The sequence below is a fragment of the Mytilus trossulus genome, chromosome 7, assembly GCF_036588685.1.
Source record: "Mytilus trossulus isolate FHL-02 chromosome 7, PNRI_Mtr1.1.1.hap1, whole genome shotgun sequence".
In the NCBI taxonomy this organism is placed as follows: domain Eukaryota; kingdom Metazoa; phylum Mollusca; class Bivalvia; order Mytilida; family Mytilidae; genus Mytilus; species Mytilus trossulus.
The window spans coordinates 30,577,519-30,593,157 of NC_086379.1; the positions used below are offsets into that span (position 1 = coordinate 30,577,519).

At 32.7% G+C, this 15,639-nt stretch overlaps 1 protein-coding gene across 1 annotated transcript; it reads right to left on the minus strand.

The window, feature by feature from the left end:
* LOC134724915 (uncharacterized) lies at positions 1–4,366 on the minus strand. Its single transcript, XM_063588272.1, has 2 exons — positions 4,216–4,366; positions 1–2,938 (listed from the first exon to the last, which is right to left on the minus strand). The coding sequence occupies exon 2, from the start codon at positions 2,928–2,930 to the stop codon at positions 1,353–1,355; it is 1,578 nt and encodes a 525-aa protein (XP_063444342.1). The 5' UTR covers positions 2,931–2,938; positions 4,216–4,366; the 3' UTR covers positions 1–1,352.
* Positions 4,367–15,639: the final 11,273 nt, after the last annotated feature.

Sequence of the window (15,639 nt, forward strand, 5' to 3'; positions counted from 1 at the left end):
ATAAGTAAAAAAATTACAAAGTATACCAAGATTCGTGAATAAAATCAGGAATAGATAATTTTTGATAAGATCTCATTTTCAGGATGATTATGAGTTCACAATAAGTGCATTTATTTAAAAACATAAACAAAGGATGTTTCAGATAACTGTTTCCTTATATAGAAACATCATTTAAAAAATAAGCTTCCTTTTACATAGAATAACAAAAAGCGTTATGGTTTCAATTTATATATCAAGCATAACAATTTCCGCCTTGATAGGCCAAATGTGCGGTACAGTTGATTCTAAACAGTTAGTAAATAAACTCATCATAGACATAGGACCGAAATTTGGGTTTTTCTACCTCAGAAATACATTACCTTAGCTGTTTTTGGCAAAAATGTTTAAAAATTTTTGGTCCTCAATGCTCTACAACATCGTTTTTTTTTTCTTTTTTAATAAGCATTTATTCCTGCGTCACTGATGAGTCTTTTGTAGACAAAACGCGTGTCTGGCACAAACATCAAATATAAATTTCAATCCTGGTATCTATGATGCGTTTATTTAATTGCAATATTGTGTTTCATTTTTCTTTTGACAATTGTATAACAATTGAACGGGAAGTATTCAACAGTGATATAATATCGCAAGAATAAAACGACAAAATTCTTAGTAATTCAGTTGACAAATACATGACATTTAATACATGTTATAATATTGATAGGTTGCAATTTGTAAATACAGCTGTTTCATAAACCATGCCTCTTTTGGGGAGATATATAATATTCAAAGGAATTTTGTATCTTTTTACGTACTGGTTCCCAGATATGATCTCTACGTTTCATCTCAAAGAGACATAACTTGGGGAATGTTATCAGTATAAATGTACGTGAAAGGCGGTGGAATTAAATTATGAGTAGGACATAAAGTGTAGGGAGGAGTAGTACAGAATTTTATTATAAGTTTTAAATCTTAAAAGTTCGGGGCATATAGTTGTTAGAAGTATGCCACACAGCCATATGTTTTCACCTTTGAATAATAAAGAAGTGCATATTAACCTTCCATTCTAGAATATAATTGTTTACGAAACTTCTTAGTAGAAGTGCATGACACAGTTTGAGTCTCAAATGGAGTTCGTTTTAGGAATTGCACTGTCTACATTTACAGAAATGCAACCTAATAATTCATATCTATTGCAATGAACGAACACAAAAATGTAACGTGTTATATCTTTTGCCTTTTCACATGGAATGTCCATACTGTTTGCACGATAATGAACTGTCTGTAGAATCGCTTCCAATCATTTAAGTTGAAAAATGGAAATAAAGATAAAACATTTCGTGTGACGAGATTCCTTTAGTCACTATTAACATTTACCCAGATTTATAAAGACCATACAATGAAATAAAACATTCAAATTTGAAAAATATTACAAAAGGAAACCAGAATTGTCGTACTTTTTGAATATTCGCATACAAAACTGTATTGTAAAGACTGTTTTTGTATAGGAACTGTGCAACGAAAAATGTATCTGAAAACCAGAAACCTAGATGCACAAGACTTAAAAACAGGCACATAAAACGAATAGATGTTTTTCCATTGACAGATATTATTCTATATTTTTTCATTTGCAAAATGTATACAGTTTGAAAGTAGTATGCCACTATGCGTATTAAACCTTTGATAGTCAAAATAATTCGATAACTCGTAACCAATGCGAAAATATGAGCCATCAAATGCATCGCGTAATACCCAACGGTTGCAAGAAAACTTAATATCAACATAATATCTCCTACAGAACAGGAATCATCCGAACTTCTGGGCTTACACTGATTTGACATAATATGAAAACATCGGACTACAACAATGATTAATAGTGCGTGTTCTGCAATGTTCACCAAAATTGACAAAAGCACAAAATCCAACTTGATAAGAGCAACTGTTTCCATAAATTCTAATACCAATCGAGGAGATATAAACAATGCTCCTAAAGCTATTGTACTGTACTTTGTCCTGGCACTGGAAACTAAAGTCCTTGACATTGTCGTGACCTGTTGTTGATCTCCACTTTGTAATAAAGGTGTTAACTCAGTATTGACATACAGCTCGTCATTATCATCGTCGTCAAGATTTCTGAATACATGTGATCGCATTTGTGGCCACATTTCAGAAATGAAAATTAACGATAAGAGAGAGTATTCTAAACGCATTGGATCTAAGAACGGATTTGCTAAATCAGGGTAATCTTCAAGTGATGTCTCTGACTTTCTATGATGGCACCGAGAAATATTGGAATGGCTATGAGAGCTAGAGTTGTTAGATAAAAAGTCGTAACCATGCGCAGAATGATAAATCCAATTGGAGAAGTTAGCTACTACAAGCATGATAAGCCCATAAAATGTGAATAGTGAACGCCTGAACTCTTGCTTTGAAAAAAGATATATAAAAAATAATTGTACCGTATGAAACATCACTGATGCGAAATCAAATAAAACTGCCTGTCCGACACTATCATTTGGACGTAAATATACTTTACATTTGACATGTACCGCTAATTTTATAATTCGATAAATGACACACCCGAAGCAAAATAAACATAAAAACTTCAGTCGAAGAGATTTTGTAGCATTTGCTACACTGCTGTTGATATTTTGTCGACTTCTTTGTTTCTCTCTACATCCTACTGCAAGGCATGACACAATGCCACAGAAATTTAAAACGATAAGAAATGGGCGTGCTACATCTAAAGCCCTTTCGTTATTTTGTTGAATACCGACGGCTGTGAGCATAATCTCTGCTACAATTATAACAGAACTTGATAAAATGGTCAAACCGGAAATCCTTCCGTCATGCATGAGCTTTCCATTTGATCTCCCTGCTACAACGTTTCCTGCAGTTAAAGGAAGCACAAAGGCAGCTCTAAATATGGATTTTATGGCATCCATTTTCATTTGCTCTCCTTAAAAGAAAATAACATTTAATTTAACTGATGATTAGTTATAAACAATATGATTTGTATATACCTGTTTTAACCAATTTAATGACACTTTTGTCACAGTGCTACAGGTTCAAAAGAGGACCATTAGCGGATCTCAACCTGTGTCCCTGCATGCAATTGATATAATTCACATGTTTATGAAGAATTTGGTATAACAGATCATTCCCCTTCATTGAATCCAAAACAACTTTAAAGAAACTGTTCCTTGTACAATGAGTTAATGAGCGAAACTTCGAATTTTCGGCTTAAACGACAGTTGCTGCACATTAGATGTTAAATTGCTTACTGCTCAACATAATGAGATTGAAAAACCAAATTTAAAATATTCCCTACCATGACAGCAAAGACATAAGTTCTCTACACAAGGTCTTTCCTGCATACTGGCGGTCGTCTTCGAGCGGTAAATAAACTTGCTTTCGCTTTTTGGAACGCCAGTAATTATTTAATTTCTCTGCTTGAAGCTAATTTTCAAAAAACATTTGTTAAATTGCCACGATTAATAATTTCATAGCGGATTGCCTGCACAATTAACAAAAAAAGTTTCGATGTAGTATTTCGTCAAGCATGAATTAAAGGAGATAGCAGGTTCAAAAAACCTTAAGGGTTGATACCCAAGAAAGTAAAGATGTGGAAAGACACGTGTTTCGTCTACAAAATAGGTACAAAAGATACCAAAGGGACAGTCAAACTCATAAATCGAAAATAAACTGACAACGTCATTGCTAAAAAAAAGTTCATCGGTAATGTTATAAATTAACAAACAAACCTGACATCTCAAAACAAATAAAAATATTCATAAAAAGAATCATATAGGCACATCATGTGTAAATCTTGTACATTAATTTTTGAACATTTTACATGAAAACTTCCGTTTATCATATATTAAATAGTTATCAAAGGTACCAGGATTGCAATTTAATACGTCAGACGTGCGGTTTGTCTACATAAGACCCATCAGTGACGCTCAGAGCAAAACACTGGAACCGCTTTGGCATTTAGGCCCCTTACCGAGGTACGGGCGTACACGTAAAATTGATCTAGCTACGCCACTGCTGATCGTTTTCTTTGGATAAACTGTAACTTAATTATATATTTTGACATTGACCTGCCAAAACAATAAATAATTTTCACATAATATTATTTAATAAATCTATCAAATACAATGTATTGATAAATTATGTTGATGATGTAAAATGAAAGTTGAAACAAAATCATGCAATAAAAAAGGCAACACTTACAACCACTGTTCCTATAGTCAAGTGTAGCTGGTAAGCCAGACCTATGTATATTGCATCTTAAGAATAAAACACTTTTAAACTGTTTAAAGTCGTTTATCGTTTCGGTTATATCTTCCTTGTAAAAACCAGAGGCGTTTATTAACAGTTTTGATGTATTAGCTTACACACTAAATTTATTCAAGTTCATACGAGGAAATAATATAAAACATTAAACCTGAAAATCTGTTCATGTATCTAACATGTCTAAGGTATATAAGATTTATTTTTCTTCTCTTCTATAATCAATAGAATTGACTGCGTTATATCATGAATAGAAATACAAAATACTCTTAGGATTACTTTAATTTAAACTGAATTATTAGAAATAAAAATAAGATTTCGTAGATTTGAATAGTTTTTCGGGATGTGCTTTCATCGGGAACGCCCAAAAACAACTAGTAAGGATAGATAGTTTAACAAGTCAGGAGTTATGATATTACCAAACAAGTTCGGTAATGAAAACCCGAATCCAGCTACACAGATTCATGGTGTTGGAATTGTTGTTATTCAAGTAAAATAAGACAAACATATGGTGTACCTGAACTTGATAATATAAGAAGTGCATTTCTCAAATGTATCTAACTTTACTATGAGATGTTGTATATGAAAATTTTATAAATTAACATGAATGAAAATGTTTTGTCGCAATATCACGAAATTAAGTCTTATTATTGAAGATTGAAAAAGTATTTTGACCTATAAATAGAAGACTCATAAAAATACCAGGCTTGTAATTGTACTAGAACACACCCGCGAAATCGCGGGCATTCAGAGCGTATTTGAAAGGATGTAAAGTGTTGTAGGAAGAATTTTGTAAAAGAGTTAATGACTTGAGAATTTTTAACCCTCCTCCTTTATTTCCAAAATTCCCATTTTTTGTTTTCTATTAATTTCATTATTCTCATATTACATTTAGTGTACATGTATTATGAACATTCCAGTCAGGAGCCTGTAATTCAGTGGTTCAGTGATATTTGTTTTTCGTTCATTTTTTTAACATAAATAAGGCTGTTAGTTTTCTCATTTGAATTGTTTTACATTGTCATTTCGGGGCCTTTTATATCAGACTATGCAGTATCGGCTTTTGCTTATTATCGAAGGCCGTAAGGTGACCTTTAAATGTTAATTTCGGTGTCATTTTGGTCTCTTATGGAGAGCTGTCTCATTGGCATTCATACCACATTTTTTTTTTTGTAAAACATTTAGCGACTTGAGAATTCAGAAAAAGTATCAAAAGTCATAGGTAATTTGGGACAGGATAATTGTTTTTCTAGCCCGGCTCCTCCTTTTGTCGAGCCTTCGACTTTAGTCGAAAAAGCGAGACTAAGCGATCCTACTTTCCGTCGTCGTCGGCGTCGTCGTCGGCGGCGTCCACAAATATTCACTCTGTGGTTAAAGTTTTTGAAATTTTAATAACTTTCTTAAACTGTACTGGATTTCTACCAAACTTGGACAGAAGCTTGTTTATGATTATAAGATAGTATCCAGAAGTAAATTTTGTGAAAATAAAATTCCATTTTTTCCATATTTTCTTATAAATGGACTTAGTTTTTTTCTGCGGAGAAACATTATATTCAGTCTGTGGTTTAAGTTTTTAAAATTTTAATAACTTTCTTAAACTATCCTGGGTTTGTACCAAACTTAGACAGAAGCTTATTTATGATCATAAGATAGTATCCAGAAGTAAATTTTGTAAAAAAATAAATCCATTTTTTCCGTATATTATTTTTAAATGGACTTAGTTTTTCTGCGGGGAAACATTACATTCACTCTGTGGTTAATTTTTTTTAAATTTTAATAACTTTCTTTAACTATCCTGGGTTTGTACCAAACTTGGACAGAAGCTTATTTATGATCATAAGATAGTATCCAGAAGTAAATTTTGTAAAAAAATCCATTTTTTCCGTATTTTACTTTTAAATGGACTTAGTTTTTCTTCCAGTTAACATTACAATGTACATACAGTCTGCAGTTAAAGTTTTCAAAACATTTATTAGATTCATTAACTATCCTAGATTTTTACCAAACATGGACAGAAGCTTCTTACTAGTTTCAAGAGGAATATTTTTATTGATTTTTTTCCTCAAATTTTGTTGAGCCTGCGATTTACAGCAAAAGTAGGCGAGACACTGGGTTCCGCGGAACCCTTACAAATTTTTTCACAAAAAAATCCTTTGTTTTTTGTTTGTTCTCTACTAATTTCAATGACACATAAATAATTTTAGCGCTTATCTGTATATTATGAACATTCATTAAAGGCCGGGTCGGGGCAGAGGCGGATTTAGGGGGCCCGCCCCCCTCCCCTTTTCTGGAAAATAATTGCTTATATAGGGAATCACTGAAGCATGACCGGTGCGGGCCCCCTCTTAGGCAGTCAACTGGTCCCTTCTGGATCCGCCACTGCGGAGGGGCCCTGATCCCAATATCCCGGGCTTAAAAACATGAAATCCCGAGGTTCTGAATTTATTATACAAATTAAATATCTCGACATCCCGAAATTTGAAAAAAAGAAATCCCGGATCCCGAAATGGTCAATCCTGAAATTTCGATCTTAAAAACACCCGTTCCAGACGTCCTGAAAGTGTATTTTCTTTTTACAGTCAATTCTCAGTTTAATAATTGATCCACAGCGGTCATTGATATATTATTCAGACCCTCTCTATTAAATAAACCCTAGCTGTGACTGCCGTGGATAGTAAACTTGAAAATGATGTCAGACAGAAAATACACTTTATTCGTAGTATATGTATTTGTTTCAAAGTAAAAAGAAAAACGCAAACCGGAAGTCTTATCTGACTTTAATTTCGTCCAATGAAGGATATAAGACAGAAAATACACTGTATTCGTTCAAAGTATACAGAAAAACGCAAACCGGAAGTCTAATTTGACTTAAAATTTCGCCCAATGACGGAAACATATCCGGACGTATTTTTTCTCGTTTTTCACCCAAAATAACTCAATCTGAATAATCATATGAATGGATGACAAATGCGATTATGCACTGTACCCATAGGACACAGAGGCATGATGATTAATTTATTGTGGAAAGAAGAGATGAGGTCTTCTCGTTTAATAGTATAGATTCGCCATAACCGGCGTCATTTCGTATAAAAAAAAGTCTTAACATCTGCACTCGACAAATAAAAGTAAAGGTCAAATAAAGCAAACATTTAAAGAGCGTTTAGAACCTAATTATCCTTATATTCTCCCTCACTACGTTCGTCCGAATATAAAGTAATTAATATTCTATGGCCTTAACAAAGAACAAACGACATAAAGTAGGTGTGCTACTCGCTATAACCTTTAATTCTATATAATACAACAATGTATGTACCACATACAAACATTATAACAATAATATCATAATTCCAATTACAAATTCACATAAAATCAACCGTGAATACACGTGTCTACTTTAGGCTATAGCGAGAGTCGATGGTCAGAAAGATGACCGCACGGGTTTTAAGTGCGGACAAATGGTCACATGTCATGAATATTCATGAACTACTTACGTACGACGAACTAAATTTTATTAAAGATTTGGACAAAAAATGTTCTGTCTAACAATTAAAATATTAAAACCAGTTAATTTATAAATATGTTTGATTCTTATCAAAGATTACCTTCTTCAACGTCAATTAAAGTGACTACTACTTGGCCAGTAATACCCTTTATAATACCTTCAAAGGCAGTGGCATCGACCCGTTGGTGGTTAAAAAATACTGATCAAAGATGTCAAACTTATAATTCTGAACGCTATAGACGCACGTTTGGTTAACAACAGACTCAATAGGGAAAAAGGTTTAAGAGCACTGTGGACCAAAAATTACCAATGGTTTTGACAAATAGAGCAAAAGTAAACTATTCCTGGTGTACACAATCATTAGTATTTTGAATAACTCACGTAAACAGAGATAACGATTTTTTAAATTTGATTTTGTTTATGTTTCTGTTGGGTTCTTTTTTGGTCAGTTTGTTGCTTTGTCATTGTAATTTGACGTTTACTCCATGAAGTTTATTAAGATTTTCTTACCTGAAAACAAATCAAATGATTAAATCCCATATTGTAAGAAACAGTAGTTGTACATTGAAAATTTAAAAATTAGGCATAGCTGGTGTTGAAAATTAAGTGAACATCTAGTATTAATTCGATTTATGCTTAGTCTGTCCTAGATACAAAATATATCAATCAAGTAAAAAATGATAATTACTTCAATTAGAAATATTCGTGTCATCGGTAACACAATTATTCCATGATAGTTTCACTTAGTACATTTTCTAATGATGAATTTCTTACTCAGAAACAATAAATAGTTGTCAAAGGTACCAGGATTATAGTTTTATACGCCAGACACACGTTTCGTTTATATAAGACTTATCATTGACGCTCAAATCAAATTAAATAGTTTTAAAGCCGGTTGAAGAGCATTGAGGACCCAAAATTCCATATAGTTGTGCCAAATAATGCATAGGTTATATATGTCTGGGATAAGAAAATCCTATGTTTTTCGAAACAATCGAGATTTTGTAAACAGAAATTTTAAAAAAATTACAATATAAACTTCCCTATAAATTATAGCATAAGAAAAACAAAATATTTAATCTTGTTTTAGCTGGGAGATATACACACTATATGTAGGTGCTACAGGGAAGATGCTACATAGCAATGTAACATTTGTTTTCAAAGCAACTGACCTCGTTGTCAATTTCTAAATGCATGTCAATATACCCTACTGTATATTTGATATTCTTTATTTAAAATTACGTAGGATGGAAAATGCAATCGACATAAGTCATCAAACCTCAAAAACAGTGACAGAACATCATCTTTATAACAAATAGAAAAGTAATAGGAGTATGCTAGTTTCTTTTCATTCTTCCTGAGAGACTCATGAGAGCAGCCTTCTTCATAAGCATAAAGGTTAGTCATCAAGTCCTCGGGAATTGTTTTTATTTATAAATAACAAGAATGTGTCCACAGTACACGGATGCCCCACTCGCACTATCATTTTCTATGTTTACCTTGGAATAAATTCTCTTATTTGGCATTACAATTAGAATGATCTTATCAAAGGGAGCATATATACTAAGTTTCAAGTTGATTGGACTTCAACTTCATCAAAATACCTCGACTTTAACCTGAAGTGTAACAGACGGACGAACGAACAGACGAACGGACGCACAGACCAGAAAACATAATGCCCCTCTACTATCGTAGGTGGGGCATAAAAACAACCTTCCTTGAATAATTTGATTTGCAGAAAGTTTTGTATGAATCTAAATTGTCTTTACACATTCTCATATACCATTTTTATCACTTTCAAGAGAACATATTCATTAAACCTAACCGGTCTCTAGACGCAACCAGTTGGGTTCAATTATATAAGTTGATGCTGGCTTATTTTACTTTTTCCATTTATTTTTACTACTAGTGACAATCATTTAGAAAGCCCAAATCAGTCAAATTCACACATGTGAAATCATACAAAGCCAATGTTTTTCAGAGGTACGGTCCAAAAAATTATAAATTTCCATAGATTTCCTATCACTTAAAATAGGACCACTTTATCATTACTTATTTTGATGAAAATAAATTTCATTTTAACCCTACCGCAAATAAAGGACCGATTTTGGCCTCAAATTTCAGGTTCATATGACGAAAGATTATGACCACTTCTTAAACACTTTTAAAGTGTCTATTCCATTTGAATCAATTAGTTTATGTGAAAGATTTTAACTGATTTTGTCATTAAAAACGACTTGATTCACGCTCAAATATGAAAAATCTACAAAATATGCCGAAAAATTACACTTTTCAGATGGTTTTCGTCAAAAATGAAAGTGGCCGCATCCGTGTTCATCCTCAATCTTTATATATGTTTTATATTATTATAAAATAAAACTTACATTTTAATATTTAAGGATGAACATGAATGCGGCCACTTTGTGAAACGAAAACTGTCTTAATGGTCCTAGTACCTGATATATGTGCATTGTATTGTCCAAAACAGCCCATATTTATGTAGCAGAAGCATCTGACTGTACAATAAATAACTAAAAGTTTACATCTTAACAATTTTGTAAAACTGCTATATTTTGGGGCCAAAAATGGGTCTAACTTGACCTACAATTTTTGCTAATTTTACAAAACTAGGATTGAAAAAAGTCGGGCAAAGATGATCTATGTGGGTCTTTAGTAACGTTTTCAAGGTCCAAAACCTTTCCAATTATACATTGAACAGCATAATTTCCTACTACATTGAATGCAGCAATAATTTCTGACACTAAACACTAAACTCCAAAACACACAAATGAACTAAAATAAAACAAACAAGGCTAGTCAAGTACTAAAGGCTCCTGTCTTGAGACAGGCCCACAAATGCAGCAGGGTTAATATAAAAAAGAAAATGTGGTATGATTGCCAATGAGACAACTACTTACACAAGACCAAAATGACACAGACATTACCAACTATAGGTCACTGTACGGCCTTCAACAATGAGCAAAGCCCATACCCCTTTGTCAGCTATAAAAGACCTTAATAAGACAATGTAAAACAATTCAAACGAGAAAACTGATGACCTTATTTATGTAAAAAAATGTGTAAGGGTTCCGCGGAACCCAGTGTCACGCCTACTTTTGCTGTAACTCTAAGGCTCAACAACAATGAGGAAGAAAATCAATAAAAATATTCCTCTTGATACTATCTTTTGATTGTAAGAAGCTTCTGTCCAAGTTTGGTAAAAATTTCAGGATAAATTTTGAATCGAATAAATGTTTTAAAAACTTTAACTGCAGACTGTATGTAATGTTAACTGGAAGAAAAACTAAGTCCATTTATAAGTAAAATACAGATACACAGGTACCAAATATTAACAAAATTTCCTTTCTAGATACTAGCTTTTGATCATAAACAAGCTTCTGTCCAAGTTTGGTACAAATTTAAAATAGTATAAGAAAGTCATTAAATTTTTAAATTTTTTAACCACAGAGTGAATGTGTTGTTTGCTGGCAGAAAACCTAAGTCCATTTAAAAGTATATTACAGATTTTTTTTTACTTCTGGATACTATCTTATGATCATAAACAAGCTTTGGTACAAACCCAGGATAGTTAAAGAAAGTTATTAAAATATTAAAAACTTTAACCACAGAGTGAACGTAATGTTTCCCCGCAGAAAAACTAAGTCCATTTATAAATAAAATACAGAAAAAATGGAATTTTATTTTTACAAAATTTACTTCTAGGTACTATCTTATGATCTTAAACAAGCTTCTGTCTAAGTTTGGTTGAAATCCAGTATACTTTGAGAAAGATATTCAAATTTTAAAAACTTTAACCACAGAGTGAATGTAATGTTTCCCCGCAGAAAAACTAAGTCCATTTATAAATAAAATACAGAAAAAATGGAATTTTATTTTTACAAAATTTACTTCTGGATACTATCTTATGATCCTAAACAAGCTTCTGTCAAAGTTTGGAGGAAATCCAGCATAGTTTAAGAAAGTTATTAAAATTTCAAAAACTTTAACCACAGAGTGAATATTTGTGGATGCCGCCGACGACGACGGAATGTAGGATCGCTTAGTCTCGCTTTTTCGACTAAAGTCGAAGGCTCGACAAAAATGAACAAAAAACAAATATGTAACTCATAAACAAACGACAACAACTGAATTATAGGCTCCTGACTTGGGGCAGGCACATACATATATAATGTGGCGGGGTTAAACATGTTGGGAGGATCGCAACCCTCCCCTAACCTGGGACAGTAGTATAATAGTACAACATAAGAACGAACTATAAAAATTTGTTGAAAAAGGCTTAAGTCATCAGATGGACAAAAATACAAGTAACCTTTAAATTTATAGTTTGCTATGTGGTATTGGGTTGTTTTTCATTTGTTGAAGACCTTACAGTGAACTAGAGATGCTAACCTTTTACATTGTTAGTGGTGCAGAATTGGTTCTCATTGGGAATCATACCGCGTCTTTTTATTTTTATATTAATACACTCTTTTGTTATTTAAGCAAGGAATATACGAACAACTAAAACAATGTTAAGATCTATTTTATTAAGTCAATTGTAGAATAATTTTCAAACTTCATTCATAAATCAAGAAATTGTAAAAAACAAATCAGTTCTCAAATGAATCAATGTACCCTTTGTTAAATGCAATATACCAAATTATGAAATTGTCTAGCATGCATAAGAGTCTAAATTTGACATTTCATATAAAGAGTAATTTGGACAATTGATATATTTTACTATTGCTAGTAAAAGTGAAGTGAAAATTTATAAAATATGTTTATACTTCTTTTTCAAATTAATTCATTATAGACCTACACCAATCTGATACAAGACAACATGAAATAAGAGGGTTAGTAAAATAAAGAAAATATTGCTACTTTTTATATCACAAAAAAGGTGTTAAAAATATAATGCAATTATTTATATCACAAAAATGTATCACAGTTTAACATATCACATAAACTAACCTAAATAAAGGAATAATATTATGACAAACAGGAAATACAATATTCCATTGAGGTATAATTACGTGTTAAGGATCATAGCCGTTAAGGGAAGATAAATCAATTAAATGCTATAAAATCATAGTACACATGGACGGAATGTATAAATACAGAAAGTATACTGTGTATCCGTATATTTATGTCACCCGATCGACAATGTCGGGTGACATATTGCTTTTCCTCTGTTTCTTTTTCTGTATTATTATTATTATTATACTTCCACCTATTTTGTCCGGTAGGTTTTTTGGAGTGAAATGGAACCAATCTTAATGATAGTTCACTATAAGGTGGAACACAAAATTTCGGATTGCAGTAGGGTCTAAGACCATAAAAAATGGCTGCCGTTACCATGGAAACGGAACAATTGTGAAAAATTCCAGTTTTTGTTTTTGGTGAATAATTTGGAGATGCTTAAACTCAGAATCATTATATTTTAATACAATGGAGCTGCCAGCCATATCCTGGTTTTGGATGATTTTGGCAATCATTGGAACTACTATGTTGCCATGGAAACTACACCAAAAATTTCAAAAATATGAAAATGCTCCAATTGTTTTGAAACTTTAACATAACGATGAGCAACTTTGATAGACAAGGAATTTGGCTTTGGAATTTCCAAAATGGCTGCCGTAACCATGGAAACAATGCAAAAAGGTCAAAATGCTCCAAAAATGTCTGGGTTTGGGGAATAACTTTGATATGCTTGAACTTAAAATCATAAAATTTCTATACAATGTAGTTGTCCACTATATACAGGTTTTGAATGATTTTTACAATCATTGGAACTACTATGTTACCATGGATACAGGATCAAATATTTCAAAAATTTCAAAATGCTTCAAAATTGATGAAACTTAATATGATTGGTGACTGGCAAGTCTGGATGAGACTTTTGGAGTTGGAATTTTCAAAATGGCCACCGTTGCCTTGGAAACTGCAAAAATGTCAAATATTTTCAAAATGCTCCAAACTTAATGAAACTTAATATTATTGTTGACTGGCATGTATAGATGAGACTTTTGACTTTGGAATTTTCAAAATGGCTGCTGTTGCCATGGAACCAGAAGAAATGTGAAACTTTTGACATTGCTCAAAATGAACTGAACAGTTACAGAAAGATATATTGTAATGCGTTGATCTGCATTCACTGTTAAATTGTTTTCAAAAGGATGCCGCTTAGTGGCAATAGGGGAAGGGTGACATCCGCTATTGCTTGCAATGGCAATTCTAGTTATGTCACCCGATCGACAATGTCGGGTGACATATTGTTATTCCTCCGTTTCTTTGTTATTATGTCACCCGATCGACAATGTCGGGTGACATATTGCTTTTCCTCTGTTTCTTTTTCTGTATTATTATTATTATTATTATTATACTTCCACCTATTTTGTCCGGCATGTTTTTTGGAGTGAAATGGAACCAATCTTAATGATAGTCCACTATAAGGTGGAACACAAAATTTCGGATTGCTGTAGGGTCTAAAACCATAAAAAATGGCTGCCGTTTCCATGGAAACATAACAATTGTGAAAAATTCCAATTTTTGGTTTTGGTGAATATTTTGGAGATGCTTGAACTCGGAATCATAATATTTTAATACAATGGAGGTGCCGGCCATATACTGGTTTTGGATGATTTTGGCAATCATTGGAACTACTATGTTGCCATGGAAACCACACCAAAAATTTCAAAAATATGAAAATGCTCCAATTGTTTTGAAACTTTAACATAACGATGAGCAACTTTGATAGATAAGGAATTTGGCGTTGGAATTTCCAAAATGGCTGCCGTTACCATGGAAACAATGCAAAAAGGTCAAAATGCTCCAAAAACGTCTGGGTTTGGTGAATAACTTTGTTATCCTTGAACCTAAAATCATAAAATTTCTATGCAATGTAGTTGTCCACTATATACAGGTTTTGTATGATTTTGACAATCATTGGAACTACTATGTTACCATGGATACAGGATCAAAAATTTCAAAAATTGTAAAATGGTCCAAAATTGATGAAACTTAATAGGATTGTCGACTGGCAAGTCTGGATGAGACTTTTGGAGTTGGAATTTCCAAAATGGCCACCGTTGCCATGGAAACTGCAGAAATGTCAAATATTTTCAAAATCCTCCGAACTTAATGAAACTTAATATTATTGTTAACTAACATGTACAGATGAGACTTTCGACTTTGGAATTTTCAAAATGGCTGCCGTTGCCATGGAAACAGTAGAAATATGAAACTTTTAACAATGCTCTAAATGTACTGAAAATTTACAGAAAAGATATATTGCAATTTATAGATCTGCTTAATTTACTGTTAAATTGTTTTGAGATGGCTGCCGCTTAGGGGCAATAAGGGAAGGGTGACATCCGCTATTGCTTGCAATGGCAATTCTAGTTATGGCACCCTCAACGGAGTTGGGGTGACATATTGTTATTGTTCCGTTCTTTTTGTTCTTATTTTTATTTTTATTCTTCCACACATTTTGTCCATACTATTTCTCGGAATTGGTCAAACCCATGTTGATGGAACTATACCATAATATGAACCGCCATGTGAAGTTGTGCAAGAGACATTGGAATGGTAAAAAATGGCCGCCGTTACCATGGAAACTGAACAAATGTGAAAAAATCCAGTTTTTTGTTTTGGTGAACTATTTGGATACTATTTAACTCAGAATCATTATATTTTAATACAATGTAGGTGCCCACTATATACAGGTGTTGGATGATTTTGGCACTCATTGGAACTACTATGTTGCCATGGAAACTACTCCAAAAAATTCAAAAATCTCAAAATGTTCCAAACTTAATGAAACTTCACAGTAATGATGAGCAACATTGGAAGATGTGGAATTT